Genomic DNA, 26,984 nt, shown 5'->3' on the forward strand with positions numbered 1-26,984 from the left:
GTATGGGATCTAGTGACAGCATCAATCATCTAATATTTTCTTGTGCATAAAGCTTCCACTTTTTTTCCAAAGAGTTCCCATTTGGCCCATATTAGATTATTTTATAGTGTGGGGTAGCATTTCTCAGCCCCTACTGATTCAGGACCAGGTAAACTGTCTCACATTAATATATATTGAGTCTTGGATTAACTGGCAAATCAGTTTTCCACAAAAATACAGCTATTACTGCTCTTTTGGACCAGTTGTTTCATTGTCTTTCCAGAAGTGGAAGAAAAATGCCAGCAAACATTAAAATTATGTAACCAATTTGAAGTAACAGCAACTTCCCCTCAAAGACATCTTTTTCCTATTAAGTTGGTATTCAGTTATGCTGCATAGGATAGAAAAGATAATGATCTGAAGACCTTTATAGCACAAGTGGTTAAAGCAGCCTTGCATGTTATGTCAGTCTTGTTCTTTTATGAAGGTGGATCTTTGTTACAGAAGCCAAATTCAATGATCTATTCGTGCACTATATATAGATTATACTATTGTAAGTCTGAGGCTAGAAATGTGGTATGGGTTAGGTGACCCAGCTCCACAGCATCCTTTTCACTGGTGGTCCTTCTAATCTAAAGATACATGTGCTCTAAAGATACTGACAGTGACATATAGAGAACAGACACTGCACGCCCAGCTAACCCAGATGTAAATAGCAGTGTAGATAGTGAGGCACAGCTTATGTATGTAGAGTAGAGTAGAATGCCCTACATGACTGAAGCCCCAGGATATAGATCCTACATGGGTTAGTTACATGCCCAAGCAGTGCCTCCCACATCTACAGTGTTATTTTTAGCAGTGCAGCATCTTGCTGCCACAGCCTTTCCCCACAAAGCGAAAGGCTGAGGCAGGGGAGAAAGACTCTGGCATCAGGAAAAGGCTCTGGTAGCTCTCTGCTGACTTCCCCCTGCAAGAGCGTTTCCTCATCGCAGTAAAAGGCTCTGACAATGCAGAGCTTCTTGAGCCTTTCACTGCAGCATGTAGCTACACATATTGGGCTTGTGCCGCTATAAACATAGACATAACCCTTAAGGGTGTGTCTGCTCTGCAGTTAAAAACCCATGGCTGGTCTGTGCCAGCTGATTTGGGCTCAGGCTGGAACCCAGGCACTAGGGGGACCCTGTGAGGTAAGAGGGTCCCAGAGTTTGCGTTTCATCCTGAGTCAGAATGTCTTCATTGCAATTAAACAGCCCCACAGCCTAAGCCCACGAGCCCAAGTCAGCTGGTACAGGCCAGCATTTGGTATCTAATCGCAGTGTAAACATCTCCCAAGGGCGAGAAGGTTACTGAGAAGCTAGCTATTGAACTGTGTAGGCGACTTTTACAACCTTACTCTCACCATGTCCATGATATCACATTTACTAGGCTTCTCTGTAAATGCCATACAACTCATTTTAGGTTCTTGTGTACTGCTTATACAGTGCAACTGGGTATCCCGGAGAGCAGATCAAGGCCCCAAGACTATTGAGCAGATTCATAAAGAAGCCAAAATTGAAGAGCAAGAAGAACAGAGAAAGGTCCAGCAACTCATGACCAAAGAGAAGAGAAGACCAGGTAAAGAACCACACAAATTAGCTCTCATTTCACTGTGGGCATCCACTGCCCACTGTTCAAAATCATATTAAAAAGACACAAATCTGTTAAGAAGTTTCTGTCATGGACATGATTGAGATTGGAGCAGGAGGAAGATCTGAGGATACTTTCTCCAACATCCCTCTGCAATGTCAAGCACTATCCACCCTCCCAGAGAAGCTGGTTTCTCCTGCTAAAATGATCACTGATGAGACAGCTGACATTGTTGACAAAGAGGGTCTCATGGAAATCTGGTTCTGTTGCCTGCTCTGCACTGACTTCCTATGTGTGTTTTTGGGGGGGGAAATCCCTTAAGTTCTTAAATGCCTCAGATTTGTAAAATTGTAATTACACTATATGGGTGGTTGATGCTTAAATGTTACATTTATGTGAAGCACTGCACTTCTCTAGGGCTTCACAGGGATCTCAGAATATTATAATTACTATTTAGGAGTCACATTCTGCCTGTCTTAGGCCTGGTCCACACTACACAGTTAAATCGATTTAAACAGGGTTAAATCGATTTAACTCTGTACCCGTCCACACTACAAGACACTTTAAATCGATTTTAAGGGCCCTTAAAATCGATTTCTGTACTCCTCCCCAACGACAGGAGTAACCCTAAAATCGATATTACTATATCGATTTAGCGTTAGTGTGGACGGAAATCGAAGTTATTGGTCTCATTCTTTTACTGAGCTACCCAGCGTGTACCGCTCCGGAAATCGATGGTAGCCTAGGACCATGGACGCACACCACCGAATTAATGTGCCCTAGTGTGGATGCGTAAAATCGATTTTATAAAACCAGTTTTATAAAACCGGTTTTAATAATTTCGATTTTATGCTGTAGTGTAGACGTGGCCTATCTCACATTGAGTAGCATCTTACTTCATGAATACTGCGATTTCAACAAATGGGAGTACTCTCACAGTAAGGCACAATTCAGTGTGTGACAGCATGTGATAACCTCACCTTAAATTGTTGTTAGGCATCAAAGTTAAACACCCATTGAGATGAATAGAGGCTGTTCGTACCTTTCTGAGCTATTGTACCAAAATCAGCCGTGCTAAAAGCAGGTCTGGATCCTTTTGATTTCAGTAGCATCACACTTGGTTATCCCAGAACTGAGTTGTCTCATTGAAAGTGCTGAGACTGGGAGGGAATATCACAAAAGTTTGCCCTTCAAAATTGTGGTGTTTCTTTCTCAGGCCTGTTTATAATACAACAATTAATAATCGACTGTGCCACAGTTCCTGAAGTAACTGCACCTCTGACCCCTTCAGTTGGCCTCCTTAAGAACACTCCACTTAGGTCTCATGCTTCTAACTATCACCTTGCTCAGGGCAGAGGTCTGTGACTCTCCCTCTAGACCAGAAATTTGGGCTGCAATTCCTCATGCAATTCCACTGTTATTATCCCAGCTGGTCTAAGTTTAGTTCAGCATGGAATCATAGAATCATAGAATATCAGGGTTGAAAGGGACCTCAGGAGGTCATCCTAGTCCATCTCCTTGCTCAAGGCAGGACCAATTCCCAACTAAATCTGCACCTCTGCTTTCTTTCAGGGTGATGACAGGCACTAACCAGTGGCCATTCTGCCTTCATAAAGAAAATAGTATTCAGAACAAAAGCAATACAGAGAAAACCTATCTTAAAAACAGTAAACAACTCACATGCAGGTCTTAGTTTACTAGGAAAATCCATTTTCTACATGAAAACCCTGATAGGAACAAAGTACTTCAAACCTTTCCCGCAGGTCTGCCCCTCTTGGTCACAGTGTCATGCTAATTCTTGGATTGAGTGAGAGTGACTCCCTCCCATATCAGAATGACCACTTCATACAGCTGTCAGTTCTTTGTTTGGTAACCATCTTTAACCAGATCAAACCAGCATGTGCCATTTCTCCCAAGGGGTGAGCCACCTGCCTAGGAATTTTCATTTATTACCCCCAAATGATGTTAGTTCCTGCAGGAAACCTGCAACTCCCCCAAGGAGCCAGAATACAATTCATAGTTCAGAAAGATATACGTAATGTTTATAAAGTTGATACAATAGTCTTTAAATATCCCATGCCTCTATAATATCTAATCTAGGTTACATCTCCAAAATTCATGCTTAACATTCACACTGTAGAGTTGTGCTGGACTCACAGTAGGGCTGCAGCCTCTTCTTTGACTTTTTCAGATCAAGTTTTAGAGGTGAGGACTGTACGTATTGCCCTTGAATACGTTTGGACCATGAGCAACAGTTTTAAGGAGGTTTTGATTGACTTTGTTGTTTCTGTAGGTGTCCAGAGGGTAGATGAAGGTGGATGGAACACTGTTCAGGGGACAAAGACTAGTCGTGTGCTTGATCCCACCAAATTCCTTAAAATTACCAAGGTAAGTATCAATGGACTGAGTCACTTAATGTTGACAAAGCTACTTTGATATTAGTTTGAGAAATTTTTGTTTGTTTAGATCTATGGAGGAGATGGTTTGGTGCTTATAGGTACAAAGAGGCACAAGTGCAGAATCTTGCCTTACTATTTTTTCTAGGTTGTTCTAATTCGTAAAATCTTTGGGGAGGCAGATCTGAGCTGATTGTAGATAAAACATTGCGCAAATGTTATTAGTTCTGAATGTTCAAAGATTATTTGAACGAAGGAAAGACAACATGAGTACACATTTTTTAAGATTCATAATGATCCTTTTTTGATCCAAAATTTTCTTGAGTTGAAAAGAGAATGTGAATTCAGGTCCTGTCTTTGACATGGAATAATACATCAAGCAGCTATCCCACAAGGCCTCTCAAATGCCTTGGGAGGCCTGCCTGTGGTTATCATGGAGGCAGAACTCAGGAAGATTCTTGGAGTTCAGTTTCTAGCCCCTGTTGGCAGAGGTGCCCCACCATACTCTCCGTACATAGAGTCCACAGTATTCTCTCAGTTTTGCCTCAGGCCTGATAGCAGGCTCCTTCTAGACTACAGTTTTCTGAGAATTGGCGCTTGTATCTTTCTGTCCCTTGTCCAGACCTTTTTTTTCTGAACACCATCCTGTCCACTTCTGGATCTTCCAGAGAGAGGCCCAGGATGTCACCTTGTACTTCTGTACTTTCATGATTCTCATTCTGTTTTTTGGACTCCCCTCCTGCAAATACACAGGGAAGAAGAGCAGGACCGGCTCTAGGCACTAGCGTTCCAAGCATCTGCTTGAGGCAGCACTCTGGCCCCTTTTCTTCTTTTTTTTTGCTTCAGCACCTACACTTTGCTCCCCCTACACACTTTTTTTTCTTTTTTGCTTGGGGCAACAAAAAACCTGGAGCCAGTCCTGAAGAAGAGGGAAGGGACAGCCTCTTCCTCAGAGGGTGGCAGGTTTTCCATGTCATCTTCTCTTAGTTGGCAATGCTTTAAGGAGATGCCTGGGCAGGGAAGATTTAAGCACCAAGAATCTTGGTGCAGGAAGTGTAGGAGAGGTCTGAGCCCTGGTATCTGGTTTCCATTGCCAAGGAAGCTGGCCATAGCTCCCACTACTGTCACTTCTTTTCCAGCGTTCCACCACCTTCTCTTTCCTCAACTGAACTACTCTTTGTGGAGGGGAGGGTTGCTCTCTCTCTACTTGCTGCTTATCATAGGTGGCAGCACCAAGAGCTTTGAGGATCTGTGGTTTGAAATGAGCAATGAACACTCACTTTTTATTTGTAGACTTCTGGGTGCAATCAGAAGACTCATATCGGCCTTTCAGCTTCCTATAAACTATTATAAATTTTAATCTGATCCTGCAAATCTTGCCCCAACCATCATCTGAGCCTCTGATGAACAACTTTTTGTTATTCTTACCAGCAAAATGGGATTTCTTGTGACAGTAATCTCAGACACAGGGTCAGTGTATTGTCCTTTCCTAGAGCCCTGTCCTTTGCTAGAGTTCTTTCCAGACAAAATGGTCCTGAGAACAGCTTTGGAATTTCTATCCAAAGAAAGAGAACTTGGTTCTTCACATTATTAGGATGATTTCTTTATTTCTTTTTGTCCTAATCAGTGCCACCCTATTGAATTTTCCTTTAGTGCCTGAATGTTAAGAGGCCTATAAAGTAGGACCAGAACAGAATACAATCTTTCTGCAGATCTTTATGGAGATTGTACAACAGGCCTCCAAAGCCCTGTCTAGTGAGGTGGACTTATTCTGCTAATATTCAAGCTTACAACTCAGATGAGAGAAGCTCTTCTACTGTGGTTAGTGTACATACTTGTATTTCCATGGCAGCTTCATGGGCAGAAGGAAACAGAGGCTATTCCAAGGAGATCTGCAGTGTTGCAACCTGGTAGTCAATAAATTTGTTTGCTGATCATTACAAAACAGATTTCCTGTTCTTGTGAGACACTGCTTTTTCCCACCAGATCCTACAAACCTTTTCTTTTCATGCCTTTCTCTGTTCTGATCCTTGCTGCTTGCAAATTCCCAGCAGTGCCAGGATTGGCAGATTTCACAGTAAGTGGAAACCATTTATTCATTACACACAAAATGGTCGTCTCTTACACGCTTAATGCATCAATCCAATATTCCCTCCTTAAAACTACTGTTAAGATCTTTTGATCTTATTGATAGGAAGCTCACAGATGTTTTACACTTTCTCTTTGGGAGGGTTGCTTTCCCTTGGATGTTTTACACTTATGCTTTGGAAGCATCTATTTGGGGTGTGCTTAGACACCCCCTGCCTTTTAGAGGCTGAGGATTGATCTCCAAGAATTTACTAGAAATGTGCCTCTGTGCTAATAAGGGGTCTTACCAGCTGTACCAGAATTAGTAAGTGGAGTTATATGAAACTATCCATTTACAGGTAAGGAGCAAAATTTTCCTATTTGTGAGTACTTGATCCTTTGTGTTGATGTGTATTGCAGTCCACAATAGATGAGAAGATTCAGCTTGTGCCTAAAGCCCAGTTGGGCAGCTGGGGAAAGGGCAGCAGTGGTGGAGCAAAGGCCAGTGAGATTGGTAAGTTTTACCTCAGTTTATATGCTGTCCTTGATATTGATCCTTGTAGTTGTAGTTTAGCTCCTTGTTGATCCATCACTGTAGTAATTTTGAACAAACCACCTAATGTGAAGTAAGAGGTATACATGCTGTGACCGTCTAAAATTAATGAATTCAGACCTCAGGCCTAGATAAAGTTTGTGTAGCGAATGATCAAGAATACATCCCTTAAAGCAGATTGTGACATAAGAGTTCTTCAAGTGATTGCTCATGTGTATTCCACAGTAGGTGTGTGTGCTCGCCACGTGCACCAGTGCGGGAAGTTTTTCCCCTAGTAGTACCTATAGGAGGAGAGCGCCCCCGCGACCCCTGGAGTGGCGCCTGCCTGACGCAGTATAAGGGGAACTGCGCGCTCCCTCCACCCTCAGTTCCTTCTTGCCACCAGTGAAGGTGCGTCGGAACTACTTAGCTCCAGCCTTGCTGCTGCTTGTCCCCAGAACTGTTCGTTCAGTAGTACCTGTAGTCAGTTTAGTTTTCAGTAAAGTTTAGTTAGTTAGTGGGCCCAGAGTGGAGCATGCCCCGTGCCCCAGGATTTAAGTCGTGCAGCTCCTATAGGCATTCTATGCCAAGGAGTGACCCGCACACAGACTGTCTGCGCTGCTCGGGAGAAACCCATATCAGCTAAAGGTGCAAGATCTGCAAGTCAGTCAAGCTCCAGACTGAAAAAGAAAGAAACATCCTGATGGAGTTGGTGCTGGCCCCGACCCCGGCACACCGATCCAGTACCTGGCACTACGGCGTCGGTATGCGGAGACCCTCTGGTACCTTCGACTAGTTGGCATTGCTGCCCTTCCACAGGGCATGCCAAGAGGACCAGAAAGAATCCCTCTTCACAACAACTCTGAGGGAAATCTAGAACAGAGGCTAGGCCCATGTTGGGTAGTCTTCGATCTCCATCAGGCCTTATGCCTCTGACTCATGCGGAGCGAAGTAGCCCATCCCCTTCAGAACAGGCCTCTCTGGATGTCTGGATGCCATCTACACCCAAAGCCCTCCAGGCAGCTAAGGATGTCATGTCCATGCCAGTGGTGGGAGCGCCGCTGAAGTCGGCCCCATGCTCCGGAGGCAAGCCACTGCTGGGATTGCCGCCGTCGCCACCGGCCCGGTACCGGTCTCAGTCGAGGGAACGTTCTCAACACCACTCAACACCCAGTGACCGTTCAGGGCTCAGTCTACGTGGATCGCCCTTGATGCTGGCTAGACTGTCTGGATGGGTGCCATCCGATCGGGACTCTTGGCACCGCTTGTCTTCATGGAGCAAGCAGAGACCGGGACAGTGGCGGACGTCGCTGACAGTCCTCATCTCGAAGGCAGTACCACAGTCAGTCGTGGCATGACTGTCCACACCGTTCCTGCTCGGAATCCCACTCAAAGTCTCCATCAAGGCACCGTAGCTCCTGGCGTCAATTGCTGGCTCCTCGCCTTTGTGGGTCCGCCCATCGAGATTGCTCGCGGTGCAGCTACTACCGTCATTGTCGTTCTCCTGCCTTGAGGTCACGGTCCCATGGTCGACGTAGATCCCGGCACCGCCACCACTTCCAGTCCGGAGGCAGCAGCATGTCTTATGCCAGCCCGATCTCCACTCAGTCGCCCATCTACTGGCCAAGCGAGCCAGCCTGATCAACTGACCCCGCCAGTGCTTCAGCAAGTGCAGTGGCACCGTGCATTGTGGCCGGCCCAGTGGTACCAGTGGGCACTGTGGCCTCTGGTGCAGCTCCCGGTGGGGGTTTGCTTAGTGGCCGGAGCATTGGAAGCACCATCAGCCTCCATCCCTAGACTGCCAAGGAAAGAGTCGACCGGAACCACTTCCTTGGTGCCATGCCCAGAGTCCAAACAGGTGGTGGATCCTCCGGTGCCAGTTGACACCCAAAACACCACACTAGCCTCCTCATCCCGTCCAGAGGAGCTCATTGCGGCCCCACTCCCCTCCATCCTGCAGGAGGACTACCAGGGTGGCAGCGAGCCTCCATCTCCAGGCAGAGGAAATGGAGGAGCCCTCAGACTTCCTGTTCAATGTTCTTTCCCCCTTGGCACCAGGCAGGGTGGTCTCGCTGCTCCATGAAGGGATGGCGTAAATTTCATGTGCCCTGTGGCAAACACCAGCCTTGTTGGCTCCCATCTCTAAGAAGGCAGCACGCAAGTACTTTGTACCCACTAAGAGGCATGAGTATTTGTATACCCACCCGGCGCCCAACTCCTTGGTGGTCATGTTGGTCAACCCCAGTGAGCGACAGGGGCAGCCAGTCCTGACCCCAAAGAACAAAGACTCTTGGAGGCTGGATGCTTTTGAGAGAAAAATTTATTCGTCGTCAAGCTTCCAGTTGAGAGTAGCAAACCATCAGGCTCTCCTGGGTTGCTACAAGTTTAATCTCTGGGGATCCCTCCCCAAGTTCTAGGACTCCCTTCGGGAGCATGATAAAAAGGAATTTAAGGCGCTCGTGGACGAAGGGGCTGTGGCTGCAAGTGCATCCCTGCAGGCCACTTCGGATGCAGCAGACACGGCCGTATGGTCCATTGTCTTGGCGGTGTCCATGAGATGGGCATCCTGGCTTCTGCTCTCTGGGCTATCCAGCAAAGCGCAGTCGTCGATGCAGGATCTCCCTTTTGATGGGAAGGCTCTGTTTGCGGAGGAAACGGACAGAAGGCAGCATGAAAGACTCCCTCACGACCCTCCAGACCCTGGACCTCTATGTTCCTGCTCCGGCAAAACTCAAGTTCAAACCACGGCAGGTTCCCGTCCAGGCCGCCTTCCCAAAATACAAAGCCACCCATAAGCAATGGGACTATAAAAAATGCCCACAAAGACAATACTGGCTTGCCCCCTAGCCTATGTCCTGTAAGGGCAAGCAGGCAGGTAAAAGGTGGTTTTGATGGGACGCTCAGGGGTACCTCATCAGTTTTCAGCAGGGATCCCCCAATCAAGCTCCCTTTCTCCAATCAGTTATGTGCATTCCTCCCGGAATGGTCGTGGCTCACCTCAGACCGTTGGGTCCTCAACATCATCTCCTGAGGTTACACCCTCCAGTTTATCTCCTATCTGCCCAACCACCCGCCGCCCCTGTCCCTCTTGGGGGACCCATCACACGAGGCTCTGCTCGAGCAGGAGGTCGGGAGGCTCCTGGAACTAGGAGCAATAGAGGCGGTGCCCATGGAGTTCCTGGGCAAGGGGTATTACTCCTTATCCTGAAGGTCAAAGAGGGGGCTGGTGTCTACAGCCTTCCGCTTGCACCTGAAGGGCAAGGCAGTCAGAGTTCTCATGGACAACACAGCCTCGATGTTCTATATCAACTGGCAAGGTGGGGCTCGATCCTCCGCCCTCTGCCACGAAGCCCTCAGTCTGCACTGGACTTCTGTATAGCCCACGACATCCACCTAAAAGCCTTTCACCTACCGAGCGCCCAGAATGTGAGGGCGGATCGCTTGAGCAGGGATTTTTCCTCTCAGCACGAGTGGTCTCTACACCCGAAAGTGGCCTTCCAGCTTTTCCGGGGGTGAGGAACTCCTCAGGTAGACCTATTCATGACTCAACAGAACCAGTGATGTCTCCTGTTCTGCTCTGGGGGGGCCTGGGGAGGGGCACTATCTCTGATGCCTTTGTCCTGCCCTGGTCTGGCCAACTCCTATACGCCTTCCCCCCATTCCCACTGATCAACAGGGACCTAGGGAAAATAAAGACAGATGAGGCCAGGGTCCTCCTCATTGCCCCAGCGTGGCCCAGGGAGCACTGGTACGGGACCCTCGGGGGCCTGGCAGTGGCTCCGCCGTGGCTGTTGCCGCTCTGGACAGACCTACTCTCTTAGGACCAGGGCCATCTCCTCCACCCCAGCCTGGCAGCTCTTCACCTCTTGGCATGGCTGCTCAATGGCTAGGTGGCGAGGAGAGGACATGCTCAGCTCCGGTCCAGCGCATCCTCCTTGAGAGTAGGCGGCCCTCCACTCGCTGCTCCTACATGGCAAAGTGGTCTCGTTTTGCTGGGTGGGCGACGGACCAAGGTGTATCCCCAACGGCCGCCCCGATCCAGCTTATCCTCAATTACCTCCTCTGCCTGAGGGCCCAGGGCCTGGCGCCCTTGTTGGTCAGGGTGCATCTGACAGCCATATCGGCTTCCCATCCCCCAGTGCAAGGGCACACAATGTTCTCCCATGCTATGACCGTCTGGTTCCTTAAGGGTTTGGACTGACTTTACCTGTATTCTGAGCCCCTGGTCCTGCAGTGGGACCTGAATCTGGTGCTGGCTCAGCTTACGGGGCCCCCATTTGAACCACTGGCCACGTGTTCCTGGTCTCACCTCTCATGGAAGGTGGCCTTTCTGGTTGCTATCACATCGGCCAGGTGGGTCTCAGAGCTCACTACCCTGACCTCCGAGCTGCCGTATACTGTGTTTCATAAGGACAAGGTCCAACTCCACCCACACCCCGTGTTCCTCCTGAAGGTGGTCTCCGCCTACCACATGGATCAGGACATTTTTCTGCCAGTCCTTTGCCCCAAACCTCACACCACTAATGAGGAACGCTGCTCGATGTGAGGCGGGCTCTGGCTTTCTACCTTGAGCGAACCAAGCCATTCAGAAAGTCCTTGCAGCTGTTTGTCACCTCAGCTGAGTGTGCGAGAAGCCAGCCGATTTCCACTCAGCTGGTGTCCAACTGGATCACTTCGTGTATCCACTCCTGTTATGAGCTGATGGGTGTTCCCCGCCGCCTAGTGTTAGGGCACACTCAACACCGGCGCAATCCTCGTCGACTGCCTTTGTGGCCCATGTCCCTGTTCAGGACATTTGTAGGGTCGCCACGTGGTCTTCAGTTCACACGTTCACCTCACACTGTGATATTCTCCCAAATCAGGGATGACGCCAGGTTCAGCAGCGCGGTACTCTGTCCCGAGAACTTGTAAACTCCTACCCACCTCCAGGAGATACAGCTTGGAATCACCTACTGTGGAATACACATGAGCAATCACTCGAAGAAGAAAGGACAGTTACCTTTTCCATAACTGGTGTTCTTCAAGATGTGTTGCTTATGTCTATTCCACATCCCGCCCTCCTTCCTTGCTGCCGGAGTAGTCTGGCAAGAAGGAATTGAGGGTGGGAGGAGTGCACAGCTCCCCTTATACCGCAGCAGGCAGGCGCCACTCCAGGAGTCACGGGGGGCGCTCCCCCCTTATGGGTACTGCTAGGGGAAAAACTTCCAGCACTAGTGCACATCGCGAGCACACATATCTACTGTGGAATAGACATGAGCAACGCATCTCGAAGAACACCAGTTACAGAAAAGGTAACTGTCTTTTGCATAATAGTAACACATAGTAAGGGCATCAGCTATTTGCAGGCTGGTTTTCCCACCCAACTTCTTTTTCATGAGAGGAGCCCCTTAATACATAAGAAAATATAATGTCAGGCTAGGTCATGTGATTCCTGGCACTGGTACCTGGACCCGTTAAGACTCTTCCTTTTCTGTTTGGAGACTTTCATTTGAATTGTTTTCAAGACTTGAAGAGAAAATCTTGTGGTTTTGCCTTTTTGTGGGGGCCATCAGCCTAAAAACTAATTAAAGTCTTCAGCAAGTTCAAAAACCTTAACAAACAAATTCTTCAGGCCAATTATTAATTAGAAAAGAGTCTGTTTTATTATTAGTGGTTGATTTCTGCTGCACTGACCATATGTGCCAAAGTGTTTTATATAATCATAAAACAAGTAATATTGAAATACAATTACACAACGGATTAGGAACAAATTCAGTTCCCAAAATGGATCTCTCCAATAGAGTTTTAAAACTTCCTGAAGAGTCTGGAGCACAAGTGATCTGGAGTAAAAATTTTCACTAAATTATAGCATGTGCAGCAAGACTAGGGCTCTGTTGCAGCTAGATAGTTTATAGGTAATCTGTTGTCACAGAAGCTGGGTGGCTCAACGTGACATGCTGTGGTCATTAAACCTGAGCTACAGCAATGTACTGTCAGTCAGAGTCCTGGCCCTGGCAGTTTTCAGAGAATATGTATTGTTTATGTTGCTTGCATTCTGCAGGGGCTCTTTTTGGAAGTTTTGCTCTGAGATCAAAATTTCTGGTTTAAAACCAATATATTAAATTGCTTTAAAATACACAAGAGGACTTTGGTTTTACTTTATAGGTGTTATCAAGATAATTACCATTAATTAAATAGGGGGAAGATGAAAAAATCATTTGTGGTATGTCTACACTGCAATGTAAGGCCAGGACTAGTAGAACTCAAGTTAGCGGACTGTGGGTTTATTAGTGTAGGCCCTGAAGCCCTGGGTTCTTTTGTAAACCCAGATTAGGAATTGTTGAACCCTGGGTCTCAACCTGGGGCTCCAGCATCTATGCTGTATTGCGTGGACCCTAGTTCAACAGCCCATATTTCAAACTTTCTAGCACCCTCCCAAAATGTGACCACTCTAGTGTTTTGTTCATGGTGCAGTGTGGGAAAACTTGACTGTCCACCAAATTTGACTGTCGAGAGGACAAAGACAGTTGTCCTAAGGGATTGTGGGATAATTTTGGTGGACTCCCAGAGCACAAGTCTACTGGGGCTGTGTCTGCACTGCAGATCAATAGGGCTTGAACCCTGGGCCCTGGCTTGACTCAGGCTTGGACTCTCCCCACCGGGACCTGAGTCTGAGCCCTGGATTAGTGCAATTTGTGTGTGGATGGGAAGCGGTTAGGCTTGAGCCTGAATTCAAACCCTGAGCTTACACTGCAGTGTAGATGTACCCTTGGTCAATTTACATAGCTCCCTTAAAATGAGCTGCTCATACTATTTTCAGATTCTTCCAACTTTTTTAATACAGAGCCCGTGAATATGAAGGGTCAGAACAGTAAGGGGAAATGTGGGGGATGTTGGAGCAGTGCAGAGGGAGAGGGGTTGGGAGGATGTAGGAGGGAAGTTATGCACCTTTGCCAACCTTTTCCCCTTAGGGTTGTGTCTGGCACAGCTATCAAGAGGCCAACACTCTCCTATAAAACAACTTATTAGAGTAAGGGATCATTCAAATGCTGTATTTTTGAAAACCCAGTTTAATGACTAGGACTTGAACAAAGAACTGGGTTTCTAAAAAAGTAGTCAGCGAATAAAGGGATTGTTCTCAAAGGCACCATTGTTCTCTGGGAGATTAGAAGATTTTACAGAGAGAACCTTAAGGAAGGAAAGTTAGGCACATTCCCTTCCCAGGATGTAACTGGAGGAAGGGAAGTAGAGCCATCTCCCACAATTCAATACTGTGGCTATTCCACCAGGCTGCTCTTCCCTTGCACTGCTCCCCGATCAGGGAAAGGAAACCAGAACTCTACTCCGTCCCCATGCTGCCTGCAGCAGTGCGGATGGGAATACCAGGCTCCCCCTTATCCTGATGCTGATGCTTCTAGGAAAATAGGGGAGGTCGGAACAGTGCAGGAGAGTGTGAGGAGGAAAAAAAGAGGATTAGAGCTATGCAGTAGGAGATACAGAGTTGGGGCTCTGTCCCCCAAACCTCACCACATCCATACGCACTATTTCTGTACCTTGTCAATACAAGCCCCTCAGTGCTGAGACCAGATTGGGAGCTGGGAATTAATATGTGCAGTGCATTGCACAGGTACATGGTGCTGAGATGGGGTAGAAAGCTGAGAAAGGGCTTCCTTGGAGTATGGCACAGGCCCATAGGCTGAGAACATTTTTTGGGGCCACTTTACACCTCTCTGAGCCTCCTTTCCTGCAAATGGGTCTGTAGAACCCATCCCATATACCCATACTTGGGGTGAGGACTTCATATCTACGCTCTCCTTCACCTTCTGACCTCCAGCTCATACAGGTAGTCCTCAAAGCCCCATCACCTCTCCATGACTGCTCCAAGCTTACAAGCAGAGAGGCAAAGAGGCTGGAATGTGTGTGTGAGAGAGAGGGAATGTTGGAAGAGTTAGAGCAGGGGTGTTGGAGTCTCAAGTAGGTGGAGGAAGTATGAGTAATGAGGGAGAATGTGTGGGGTGTGAGAGCAGTGCTGGGAAGAGTGGGGTAGGGCATCAGACCTGTGCTGTGGGAGATATTGGGGCATTTTAGCTCTGTCCCCTAAAAATTCCCCATATCCATGCTCCCTCATGTCTGTCCCCTTCTTCAAGAAATGTCCCTACTACTCCATGCTAGTCCTTGCACTGTTCCTGCATTAGCTCCTCCAACTGCAGGTCCCATACCAATGCCCTTCTCAACATATGGAGGTGGGCTGAGATAGGAAAACTAAGCTGTGCTGAAGGAGCAGAGATGGGAGATGAGATGATGCAGGGGCAGTGAAGGGACTAGCATACATCCAGTGCATTCTATCGCTGGGATAATCATTGCCAAGTAACCAAGAGCAATAGAGTGGGAGGACTGGGGTAAATGGGGATGCAGAAAAATTCAGTGCCCAGAAACAGAGAGTTAAAGTTGCTCAGTGGTGCCTCTTGCCATTCAAGAATGTAGAGCAGAGGTAGGCAAACTACGGCCCGCAGGACTGTTCTGCCCAGCTCCTGGGCTCCTGGCTCAGGAGGCTAGCCCCTGACCCCTGCCCCACAGCCTCAGCTCACTGCACCATGGGCACAATGCTCTGGGCAGCGGGGCTGCAAGCTCCTGGGGCAGTGCAGCTGCAGAGCCTGGCCTGACCCAGTGCTCTGTGCTGTGCGGTGCGCAGCTGGGTCCAGCCGGATGGCGTGGCTGCCTGTCCTGGTGCAGCCGCGCTGCCAGCCACCAGTGCTCTAGGCTGCACGGTAAGGGGACATGGAATGGCGGAGGGCGGTTGGATAGAGGGCAGGGGGTGGTCAGAGCCCGGGGGTGTGGATAGGGGTGGGAACAGGGGGGTTGAATGGGGGCAGGGGTTCCGGGGGCAGCCAGGGAGAAGGGGTGGTTGGATGGGGTAGGGGTCCTGGGGGCGGCAGTCAGAAAGGAGATGGGGGGATTGGATGGTGCAGAGGGGGGCAGTTAGGGACGGGGGGTCCTGGAGCGATCATGGGATAGACAGCAAGGGGGGTGGATGGGGTAGGGGTCCCGGGGGGGAGAAACAGGGGGGTGTCAGATAGGGAGCAGTGGCCGGGCCACACCTGGCTGTCTGGGGAGGCACAGCCTCCCCTAACCGGCCCTCCATACAATTTCTGAAACCCAGTGCGGCCCTCAGGCCAAAAAGTTTGCCTGCGCCTGATGTAGAGAGTGGCTGAACTTAAACATCTGAAAACCAGGAAATACAGGATTATGGTATGTGCCACTCCTGCAACACAGCTTTAACTCTCCTCTCTTTGACCAATGCCCCAACACACATACTAATGTAACAACACACGTACTAATACTCTACCATGGCAGATGCTACAAAACATTTTGGGAATGCTGCAGATGAGCATTGTAGGACAAAGTCTAACACCTTCGTTCGCTGAGGTAAAACTTGGGTTTAGGTTAGGCATAGGAAATAGGAGCTACGTACACTTAGTCTGATATTCAAACCCAGCTTTCCGAGACATTGCTTTCATTTACCTCTCTCGAAGCCTTGAGACCAGAGTCATATATGTCATCAACTCCTCATGAGGAGCAGGGCTGGCTCTACAGTTTTCGCCGCCCCAAGCAGCACACCGAATTGCCGCCGCGGGTGGCGGGGGCAGACCGTATGTCCTTAGGGCGGCAGGCGCGTTTCCGCGGCAGCGGCAGTTCGGCGGCAGCTTCTATCTTTAACTGAAGCCACCACGGATAGCTAAATATAGAAGCTGCTGCCGAATTGCTGCCACTGCGGAAACACATGTGCCCACGGACTGCCCCCGCCGTCCGCAGCAGCAATTCGGTGCTCTGCTTGGGAGCAAAACAACAGGGACTGCTGCCCCTTGAAGATTGCCGCCCCAAGCACCAGCTTGGAATGCTGATGTCTGGAGCCGGCCCTGATTAGGAGACACCTGTGAAGTGCTACTGAGACAGACTACAGAAGTCAGCACTGAAATGAGGCATGGCTGATCCTTCGTGGTAAACATGCACCACTCCTGCTAACTTGCAGTAACTAATCCCTCCATTGTTCAGCACAGCTGCACCTAATGCAGTGAATACAGCTGGAGTACCTGCAGGTAAATGTTGCAATTCAGATCTGTGGTACACAACACAATAATTGGCATGTTTTTAAGAATAGTCCTTCATGGCTATTACATATGCCACCAACATTACTGAACTATCTTCAGTAACTACTGACCACTCCAGGTTGCTCTGTGGGGTAGCATGAACCTTATCTTTGTAGTTCCTGGTTTTCAGAGGGTTAAGTTTAGCCACTCTCCACATTCTTGAGGGAACAAGGTACCACTGGGAAACCTTGACTCCGCGGTAACAAAATTTTTGGACTAAATGTCCAAATAGATACTGCAGTATCTGAGCAAAGATTTGGGCTGTGTAAAATATAAATGCAAGAGAAAAGAGCAGCATGGATAAGTCTAAAAAAGAATGCAAAGTATGAATTGGAGTATACCTTTGTACTTAAGTCTGCCAACAGTTTGGAGTGGACATTCTTAAAATTGTATGGATTCACAGAAGTGTTAAACAAGATTGTCAGTTTCTTTTTTGAATCATGGTCCGGGTTGTATTCCATTGAGGGTTATACACATGCACCATGCATCCAGAGCCGGAGAATTTGAAAGTAGTAGTGTCTGTTGGTCCACACATGTGCCCTTGCTCTACCACATGGTTTCGTCTGAGACAATAAAGAGCAAAGTGGACCGACCACGCCCTCAGTTCCTTCTCACCGCTGCATGGTCTGGGTCAGAGCTTCTACTCTCCACTCATCTCTCTGTGACGCACTTTGAAAAAAAAACACTTTTTAGTATTGTACATAGTTAATTTTTTTTAGTTTTAATATTAGTAGTAGTTTAAGATTTTAAGGACTTGGGGATGCCATTTGTGCCATTCCTCCCCACCACCACCTTCACCCACTCCAGGACCCATATTTGGCTGCTGGATTATGCTGAAGATGCTGGAGTTCAAGACCTGTGCATCCTGCCCATACTCCTTCTCGGACAGCAAGAAGCACCAACGCTGCATTTATTGTTTGGGAGAAGCCGCATTTCATCCTTCTCAAGCTATACCCAGAAAGGCCGAGCTCTCTGGCTCCAGAAGCACCTCATAGAGGTCACCATGAGGCCATAGTCAAACCTAGGCTGGGGAACCTCCCCTATATGCCAGCCTGAGAAATCCAGGAGCTCTCCTCCTACCATGGAGACTCAGGCCAGTACCAGTATTATGTGCCCTGTACCAGAGCTTGGTCATGAGGCACAGAAGCATGCATATAAGCATGGCAGTAAGTCTTCCTCCAGGCCCAAGAAAGACAATGCACTTTCCACAAGTTCCAGCCATGGAGAAGCAGTTCATGCCAAGGCTCACAAACAAAAGAAGTAGCACAGACTGCTGAATCTGCCAGTTCTTCTTCGAGTGGTTGCTCATGTTGATTCCTGCTAGATGTGTGCGCGCCCATGTGCACGGCTGCCAGAGATTTTTGCATCGGCAGTATCTGTAGAGCCAGCTCTGGTGCTCCCTGGAGCTCCGCTCTCATGCACAGGTATATTAGGCACCATCGGCCCTGCACCCTCTCAATTCCTTCTTACCATCTGTGACAGTCTCTGGAATGCCTCTTCTTTGCATCTCGCAAAGTGCTTCTAGAGTTTTTGTTGTGTTTTCTGTTTACATAGTTGTTATATAGTGTTTTAAGTAGTTAGTACATTAGTTTAGTTTAGTTAGTGGTCCCTTCGGGGACTTGTCCCTGGAACGGGCACGCTCCATCCTCTGGTTTCAAGTTGTGCACAGTTTGCCACAAACACATGCCAATCAGCAATCCACACAGTAGCAGCAAACAGCATGAACGTGGCTGATCTCCATCCCAGGAAAAGTCCAGGAAAGTTGCAATGGGCACAGGACCTGTGCTGGGCCACCCATCTGCACTGGGACTGCAGGGTGCAACCTCTCTGGCTAGGGCTCCAAGTCCAATACGAGAGCCTCCTCCTACTCCTGGGAGTGGTAAGGGCCCCAGACACCTCACAGTGCCATCGATGCCAGAGGCCTTTCAAACAGCCAAAGACTTAAAGGACCTACCAGTGCCGCCCTTGCCACAGGAGACTGAGCCACGAAAGGCCCCTCCCCCTAAGGGCAAGCCATAGATGGAGCCTCCCCAGTGGCTAATTTGGGGTTGTCGCTCACCAGAGCCTCACCAGTCTTCAAGCCCGGTCTCCGGTTCCACACCCGTGGTCATCAGTGCAGAGTTCATGGTCTCGGGTAGCACATTCCCAGTCTCTGGCTCCAAGGGATAGATACAGTACCCCCTGAAGCCAGTCATTGTCACCACAGTACCGAGGGACCTCTTCATGACACTGGTCAGCATCACAGCACCAATCCCTGGCAACCCGCTCCCAATCCCCACCACCTCTGCCCCTATCCCGGCACACCTCACCAGTGACTAGACTCAGGTCACTGCAACAGTAGCAAGACTCAGCTCTTTGGCATCAATGCCCAGTTTTGGGCCCCACACTACAAGAAGGATGTGGAAAAATTGGAAAGAGTCCAGCGGAGGGCAACAAAAATGATTAGGGGGCTGGAGCACATGACTTATGAGGAGAGGCTGAGGGAACTGGGATGATTTAGTCTGCGAAAGAGTAGAATGAGGGGGGATTTGATAGCTGCTTTAAACTACCTGAGAGGGGGTTCCAGAAAGGATGGAGCTAGACTGTTCTCAGTGGTACCAGATGACAGAACAAGGAGTAATGGTCTCAAGTTGCACTGGGGGAGGTTTAGGTTGGATATTAGGAAAAACTTTTTCACTCGGAGGATGGTGAAGCACTGGAATGGGTTACCTAGGGAGGCAGTGGAATCTCCTTCCTTAGAGGTTTTTAAGGTCAGGCCTGACAAAGCCCTGGCTGGGATGATTTAGTTGGGGATTGATCCTGCTTTGAGCGGGGGGTTGGACTAAATGACCTCAGAAGATCCCTTCCAACCCTGATATTCTATGATTCTATGAATCTCGCTCCCCTCGATCCCACAGCTGCAAGCAGGAGGCACCGGCACACCATTGGTCCCAGAGGGAGTACTCCTCGGACTCAAAAGGGGATATCAAGGTCCAGCCTGGGGATACCGTTTGGCCCCGGTGCCGGGCTATCTTACTGGCCCACTAGTGGGCGTCTGGCTGCAGGGCCTATAGCCTATGAATTGGCCTTATTGTAACTCTTGGGAATAAAGACACTCCAGACCTTGTAGGAACTTGACTGTCATGCCATGGGAGAAGACTGATCTATCTTGAACAGGAGAGTGGAAGGCTGAGATGGCTGTCACGTAGACTTTAATTAATGAGAGGGCCAAACAGTATCCTCACCCTAGAGATGGACGCTCTTCTTCAAATAGTAGCATTAGAACCCATTCCAATTACTATAAACAAGCAAGGTGTAGCAAGGTCCACACCACTATCCACAGGAGTGGTACAGCTATGAAACTGATGCACCCAGCTCAGCATCACTCTCTCCACAGTACATCTTCTAGGAGTTACAAATTCCCTGGCAAATAGGTTCAGCAGACATTTAACTAGGACCATGAATGAGCTGCACCCTTTGGTGGTCCAAAAAAATTCACAACAATGGGGGTATCTATCCTGGGGCCTCTTTGACACCCAAGACAACAAGAAATGCCAAGTTTATTGCTTTTGCAACAGCCACAGTCTGGATTCCAGGCAGGTTGCCTTCCTATTCCCATGGTCAGAACCATTAATGTATGCCTTCCCTCCCATTCCCCTCAGACCATGTGTTCTCCAGAAAATACAGAGTGATGGTAATTCTGATAGCACCATGGTAGCTGGTGGCCCCATCTGTTTCGGTTTACTGCAGTGATCCTGCAAATGACCACCTGCAGATGCATTCACATGCAGTCATTTCCCATATTGCTCTCTCAAAATTGGGGGCAGCACCAATCATCCCATCTCATCTTTCTTCCAGCTCACAGCCTGGGTTTTGGTAGGGCAACAGGCTCAGAGTGAACTTGCTCAAAAGAGGTGCAATCCATCTTGCTTAATAGTAGAAAATCTTCTACATGTAAGTATTACATTGCTAAGTGGAAGCATTTTCCCCTGTGATGCCAGAAACACCACCTTTCACCGAAGAAGTCAGAACTTCTGGTATCCTTGACTTGCTCCTTTCCCTAAAGCCATGCAGACTTCCAAGCAGTGCTCTGAGAATATCTGGCAGGTGTCAGTGCATTTCACCATCCTGTAGAGAGCTACTCAATTTTTGTTCACCCCATGACAAGTCTGATTACTTAAGGGTATTGTTAGAACTTTCCTTCCTGTATCTTGACCTATACCTCGCTGGGATCTAAATTTAGTACTAGCAGCACTTATGTGGCTTCCATTTGAGTTCTTGGCTTCATGCCCCTTCCTGTATTTATTAGTGAAAGTGGCCTTTTTAATAGCGATTACTTCAGCTCAGAATGTAGATGAGCTTGGTGCCCTTGTGGCAGACGTGCCTTAAACAGTCTTTCATAGAGACAAGGCATCCTTCTGACTACATCCTGAGTTTGTTCCTAAGGTCTTGTCAAACTTCCATCCGAATGAAACAATTCATTAACTTGTATTTTACCTGAAACTTCACAACACTAGAAACGATGGGCGATCATACACTCTACATGTTTGAAGAGCCCTGGCTTTCTGCTTGGATTGGACAAAGCCATTTTGAAGATCCTTGCAACTGTTAGTTTCCTTCGCCAAGAGAATGAAGGGCAAGGCCATAGTTCTGAAAGACTCTCGAGACACATCTCTGGCTGCCATCCTCCTTTGCTACCAGGGTGCAGAAATTCCCCCTCTGTGATATATCAAAACTCACTCAACTGGGGCATATGCTGCCTCAGTAGCATCACTGCAAGGTGTCCAACTTTCTGAAATCTGCAGAACCGCTTCTTGGAGCTCGGTCCATACATTTACTAGGCACTATGCTCTGACCCAGGCCTTGGCAGATGGTGCATCATTTGGTTCACCAGTCCTACAGACTGATGCCAAATATCTCCTTACACCCTATTTCTGAAAAAGCACTGCTTGGGAATCACCCACAGTGAATAGTCTTAGGGCCCAGCGCTCCAAGAAGGACTGGAGTTCTTTGAGATGTGTGGTCCCCATGGGTGTTCGTGACCCACCCTCCTTCCCCTCTGCTTTGGATTCCAACATGATTTGTGGTAGAGTAAGAACTGAAAGGGCAGGTAGTCTGTCTCCATTTATGCCTTTGGTTCACAGCAGGAGGAACCGTAGTGCACAGGTGCAGACCAATGGACACTACTATTAAAGAATTTCCAGACTCAGGTGCATGGAGCACATGTGCACCCACAGTGAGTACCCAAAGTAGTGGTGAGCAACCTGCGGCCTGTGCCACTTCCCGCAGCTCCCATTGGCTGGGAACGGCGAACCACGGCCACTAGGAGCTGCGGGCAGCCATGTCCTTGGATGGTCAATGTAAACAAACTGCCTTGCGGCCCGCCAGTGGATTACCCTGAGGGACCACATGTGGCCCTCGGGCTGCAGGTTGCCCACTACTGACCCAAAGGGACTAAACATCTCGAAGAACTCCAGTTACTCTAATGTAAGTAATCTTCCTTGTCCTTATGCCTTCTGCCCATGCAACTGCAAAGCAGTAAACACAGAAAGAATACTAAGAACAATATACAAAAGGATACAGGGTAGCACCAAAATTTCTTTGGAATGCCCTGCTCTGGTTTCTGGTCATGTATAAAAGAGTGTTACCATGAGATGAAAGAGCAAGTAGGAGATGATGCTGAGAGCAACTGGTGGGGAGGGATAGCTTTGCGTTTTGAGCATTGACCTACTAAACCCAGGGGTGTGAGTTCAATCCTTGAGGGGGCTATTTAGGGAACTGGGATAAAAATCTGTCTGGGGATTGGTCCTGCTTTGAGCAAGGGGTTGGACTTAGATACCTCCTGAGGTCCCTTCCAGCCCTGATATTCTGTGATTCTTTAATGCTGACCAGAAGCCCCAGAGCAGAGGATTCAGAAGAAATCTTGGTGCTATAGTGTATTTAGTAAAATCTTCTTTCTGTGTTTACTGCTTTGCAGTTGCATGGGCAGAAGGCAGCAGGACAAGGAAGATTATTTACATTATAGTAACTGCAGTTCTTTAAGATGTGTCGTCCCTTTGAGTATTCACTGTGTGTGAATAGATATGTATATGCTGGCTGAATAGGCTCAAGTGCATTTAATTATCACCCAGCTGATGCTGCCTCCTTGATCTGCCTCTGAACTCTTGCTGAGAATTAACCCCCTAAACTCTAGCAGTTCTCTGATTTTCCAGAGTTTCCATCCAGGAATGCTAATGGAGTAGAATGCAGGATCCCAACAGATCTGTGCACCCCACCTTATCCAGTAAATAAAACATTGTGATAATCCAGCCAAGAAAGAGAATCAGGCATGCATTCAATGTTAGGAGTCAGAAAAAATCATTGTTAGGAATGAGCCCTGCATGCCATGATGATAATGAGAAGCAAAAATAAAATGGAGTCAAGCCAGCCCTTTTCCACAGGTTTTCCATGCTATCAACTCTGGAGTCATGGAAGTTGGTTTAAATTATTTTTTGGCACTGTGTCCTTGATAGTTATCACTGTTTCCTGCATCTTCTTTTGCAATCTCTTGCAGAGTCCTTACGACCAGGTGCTACTAGTTTGAACAGGTTTTCTGCACTGCAGCCCCCAGTGTCGTCTGTGTCTTCTTCTTCTGTATCCTCAGAGTTAGACTCTCGCAGGGCCTTAACTAGGTAAGATTTAGTCAGCCAATGGTATTTGTCATTTCAATATTTATGCATCCTAACATTTATTTGCTACTTTTATTGCCACCACACATAGAGAAAAGATGGTCATTGAACTGTCTCTCAGTGATGAGTGGTTAAAATTAATTTAGAACCTATCTATAGGTACCATTTGTTCCAAAGGTCACACTTTATGTTAAGGGTGCATTGATAAATACAGGAAAAGCTGTGTTCTCCAGCATTTTATAAACTGGAAAGCTCTATAAACCAGAATTTCGGGAGGGACTGCGGGCTCTGGGAGGGAGTTTGGGTGTGGAAGGGGGCTCAGGGTTGGGGTGCAGAAGCGGTTTCGGGGTGCCGGATCCTGGTGGCACTCACCCCGTAAGTGGTGACATGTCCGGAGAGGTGCGGCCTGGCAGCTCTGCATGCTACTTCCACCCACAGGCACTCCCCCCTACAGCTCCCATTGGCCGCAGTCAGTGCTCCTAGGCGGAGGAATGGCCACAGGGCCTCCATGCGCTGCCCCCGCCCCGAGCACTGGTTCCGCAGCTCCCATTGGCCAGGGACTGCAGCCAATGGGAACTGAGGGGTGGTGTCGGCGGGCAGAGGCAGCGTGCAGAGCCACCTGGCAATGCATCCACCTAGGAGCATTGATCTCGGCCAGTCGGAGCTGTGGGGCTGGTGCCTGCAGGTGGAGTCATCACGCACAGCTGCTTGGCCTTGCCTCTTCAGACATGTTGCCACTTGTGGGGAGCCGCCCGGGGTGAGTGCCGCCCAGATCCAGCACCCTGAAACCCTTCCCACATCCCAACCCCAGCCCTGAGCCCCCTCCTTGTTCTCGAACTTCCTTCCTCTTAGTTAACCAGAATTTTTGACTTACTGGCACCCCTCATCCCCCAATATGCCGGATAACAAAGCTTTTACTATAGTTTATGAAGGGTTAATAAATTAAGATAGGTTTTTTAACTGATTAATTTTTGTAGAAGGTTACAGAGTCCAACACGTCTGTAGGTTGCTTACGTATAACACATTCTACCATTAAGTTTATAACTAGCTGTAAAACATACTAATCATATCTGTAACATACTTGCAGCATTTATTAATTATTTATTAACTTATTATAAACTGTTTACCTTAATGTAAAGTTGACGAATTATTCATTCCAATGTGCATAACTTCGCATTTGTCAACAATTAATTTCATCTGCCATCAGGCTGTCCATTCACTTAAATCCCTCGAAGTTCCCCACAGTCTTCTCTAATCTTGACTGTCATAAATAATTTTGTCTGATCTGGGATTTTTCCACATCAGTATAATCTTACTTTTTCCAAATAATTAATTAAAATGTTAACATAATTCCTAGGATTTATCCATAAGAAATCCCAGCATTAGCATTTTGCTATTTTGAAATTATACTTCAATATATGTATAGGTAAAGAATTTACCAGTCAGGCAGCTTCACAGTGAAATGGTGCCATTACTTTAACATTAAAGTTCACTTTATTTTAAACCTACAGAGGTGAGGTATATCCTCGGGGTGTTTTGTTTCAGATGTGCACTATGACACATATGCTCTCCTTCTCCCTCCCCTGTGTGCATGTATGTATGCATTCATCACTTGGATCAAGCATCTGAGGGCCACACCACAGTTTTAAAGGTGAGGGGATCCACAGGCTGCATTTTGACCACAGTCTGTACAGCTGAACTATATTAAAAATATCTTTCTGTAACCAATAGACTGTATAAGAGACAGCTACCCAGCAGCTTTTATAATGTTATGGAAAATGTGTCCAGTGTTAATTAGTAGCAGTAAGAGGATAAGAGCCTTCCATGTGAATGTTTTTTCACTTTTTAGTCGTGGGAGCACAGGCAGAGACAAGAATGACAAACCACTCTCATCTTCAGTCACCCGTCCAAACACCTTCCTGCGGGGTAGCAGCAATAAAGAGCTGCTGCTAGACAATCAGGCACAAGAAGAACAACGGCGAGAGATGCTGGAGACAGTGAAACAGCTAACAGGTGGCATGGATATGGAGAGAAACATCACAGAGACAGACAGGAACAAAGCCAAGGAAATAGGTGAGAGACTCCTCCGTGAGAGCTGGGTAAGCACTTCTGCAGCTCATTAATACAGGGGAATGTGCAGCAATGTTTAGGGGAGAATTTATCAATATAAATGACAGATCTCTGTGTGTCATTGTGGATTTTTTCCCCACAGTAGCTCACAGTAGAGCTTTCGTAGCAGAACCCCCTTTTCCATAGGTTTATAACTCCGCTGATTTACACATTTCTCTTCTTATTGTCATCGTTGCTCACCAACAGCCTTTTGGTTTCACATAAGTAAAAATACAGTTTCTTCTTCAAGTGCTTGCTCGTGTCCATTCCATGTAGCTGTGTGCCTGCACCATTGCCAGAGATTTTCCCCTTAGTGGTATCCCTTCGGCCAACTCTGGCGTCCTCTGGAGCCACACGCTTATGCGCCAGTGTAAGGGGCACTGCCAACCCCACACTCTCTGTTTCTTCTTACTGCCCAGGACATTTCTTGGAATTACCCTTCTTGTTGCAGCAAGGCTTCTTCCCCGTAGTTTTTGGACACCTCCTGGGTTTGTAGTTATCATAGTTAATATAGTTTTGTATATATAGTTTTTACAAGTAGTGGTAGTGTATATAATTAGTTCCTATCGTTGAAAGACATCTTTGCCCCAGGGGCTGGGCATGCTTCAAGCGTTGTGCCTCCTGTGGTAAACCTACTTCCGTAAGTGACTCTCACTCCAGGTGTTTGAAGTGCTTGGGGAAAACCCACATGAGGAACAAGTGCCAGATCTGTTGGGACTTCAGACCCCTCACTAAAAAGGACAGAGACATCAGGCTGAAGACTCTCGTCATGGAAGCTGTCCTCAGACCAGTCTCAGAACCATGCTGCTCCGATTCAGCAGTGCATACCTGGGTGTTGATGTGAAACGCTTCCCTGGCACTGAGCTCTTCCCAGCACCGTTCACCAATTCTTTGCCAAGGAAGAAGCACAAGAAGCAGAACACCAGTGGAGGGCACTCACTGGTGCAGAAGAGAGATAAGCGAGGGGAAGAAAGCATAGTGAGACCTATGCTGGGCCACTCTTCTGCTTCTGGGCTCGTGTTGGCACCATTGACTCTGCCGAGGACTCTGAGTCCTGTGCAAGGCCCTCCACCGACACCAGGAAGCCACCATGGTGCCAGTAGTCCAGAGGCTTTCCAGCTGGCTATGGACCTACCTTCTCTGCCAGTCCTGCTAACCCCAATGGATTGCCTGTCAGCTCCAGCATCTGGAAGCAGGGGGGAACAAGGAGCATCAGGCACCTTCCCTGATCCCAGCTTCCCGATCTCCTATGCATCACTGGTCTCCTGAACCCCAGCAGGTATCGCTCCACTGTGGCCGCCAAGAGAAAACTCCTCTTCAGAGTCCAAAGGGGACCCTTATGTGCTGTCGAAAGCCTACCACCGGTACCAAGCATATGTTCCACCAGACTTAGGTGCAGTTACTGGCCGATGCAACAGCCTTACTGAAATCCCTAGGAGTTTCCCCCCTTACTGGGTCCTCTCTCATACCTACTCGGTGGTTTCTGAGAGATGGGCTACTA

General features: G+C 48.0%; 1 protein-coding gene across 24 annotated transcripts in view; it reads left to right on the plus strand.

The window, feature by feature from the left end:
* EIF4G3 (eukaryotic translation initiation factor 4 gamma 3) overlaps positions 1–26,984 on the plus strand; it is a 529,091-nt gene that overhangs the window by 451,507 nt on the left and 50,600 nt on the right. For all 24 annotated transcript variants that reach the window (XR_007770674.1, XM_050931132.1, XM_050931134.1 and 21 more), the window contains 5 exons: positions 1,461–1,593; positions 3,899–3,993; positions 6,489–6,582; positions 23,260–23,377; positions 25,224–25,447. Coding sequence is in view for 23 of the 24 variants with exons in the window: in XM_050931132.1 (XP_050787089.1) it covers positions 1,461–1,593; positions 3,899–3,993; positions 6,489–6,582; positions 23,260–23,377; positions 25,224–25,447 (664 nt within the window). In the remaining variant the exon portion in view is untranslated. The remainder of the gene's footprint in view (positions 1–1,460; positions 1,594–3,898; positions 3,994–6,488; positions 6,583–23,259; positions 23,378–25,223; positions 25,448–26,984) is intronic.

Source organism: Gopherus flavomarginatus, chromosome 21 (genome assembly GCF_025201925.1).
Source record: "Gopherus flavomarginatus isolate rGopFla2 chromosome 21, rGopFla2.mat.asm, whole genome shotgun sequence".
In the NCBI taxonomy this organism is placed as follows: domain Eukaryota; kingdom Metazoa; phylum Chordata; order Testudines; family Testudinidae; genus Gopherus; species Gopherus flavomarginatus.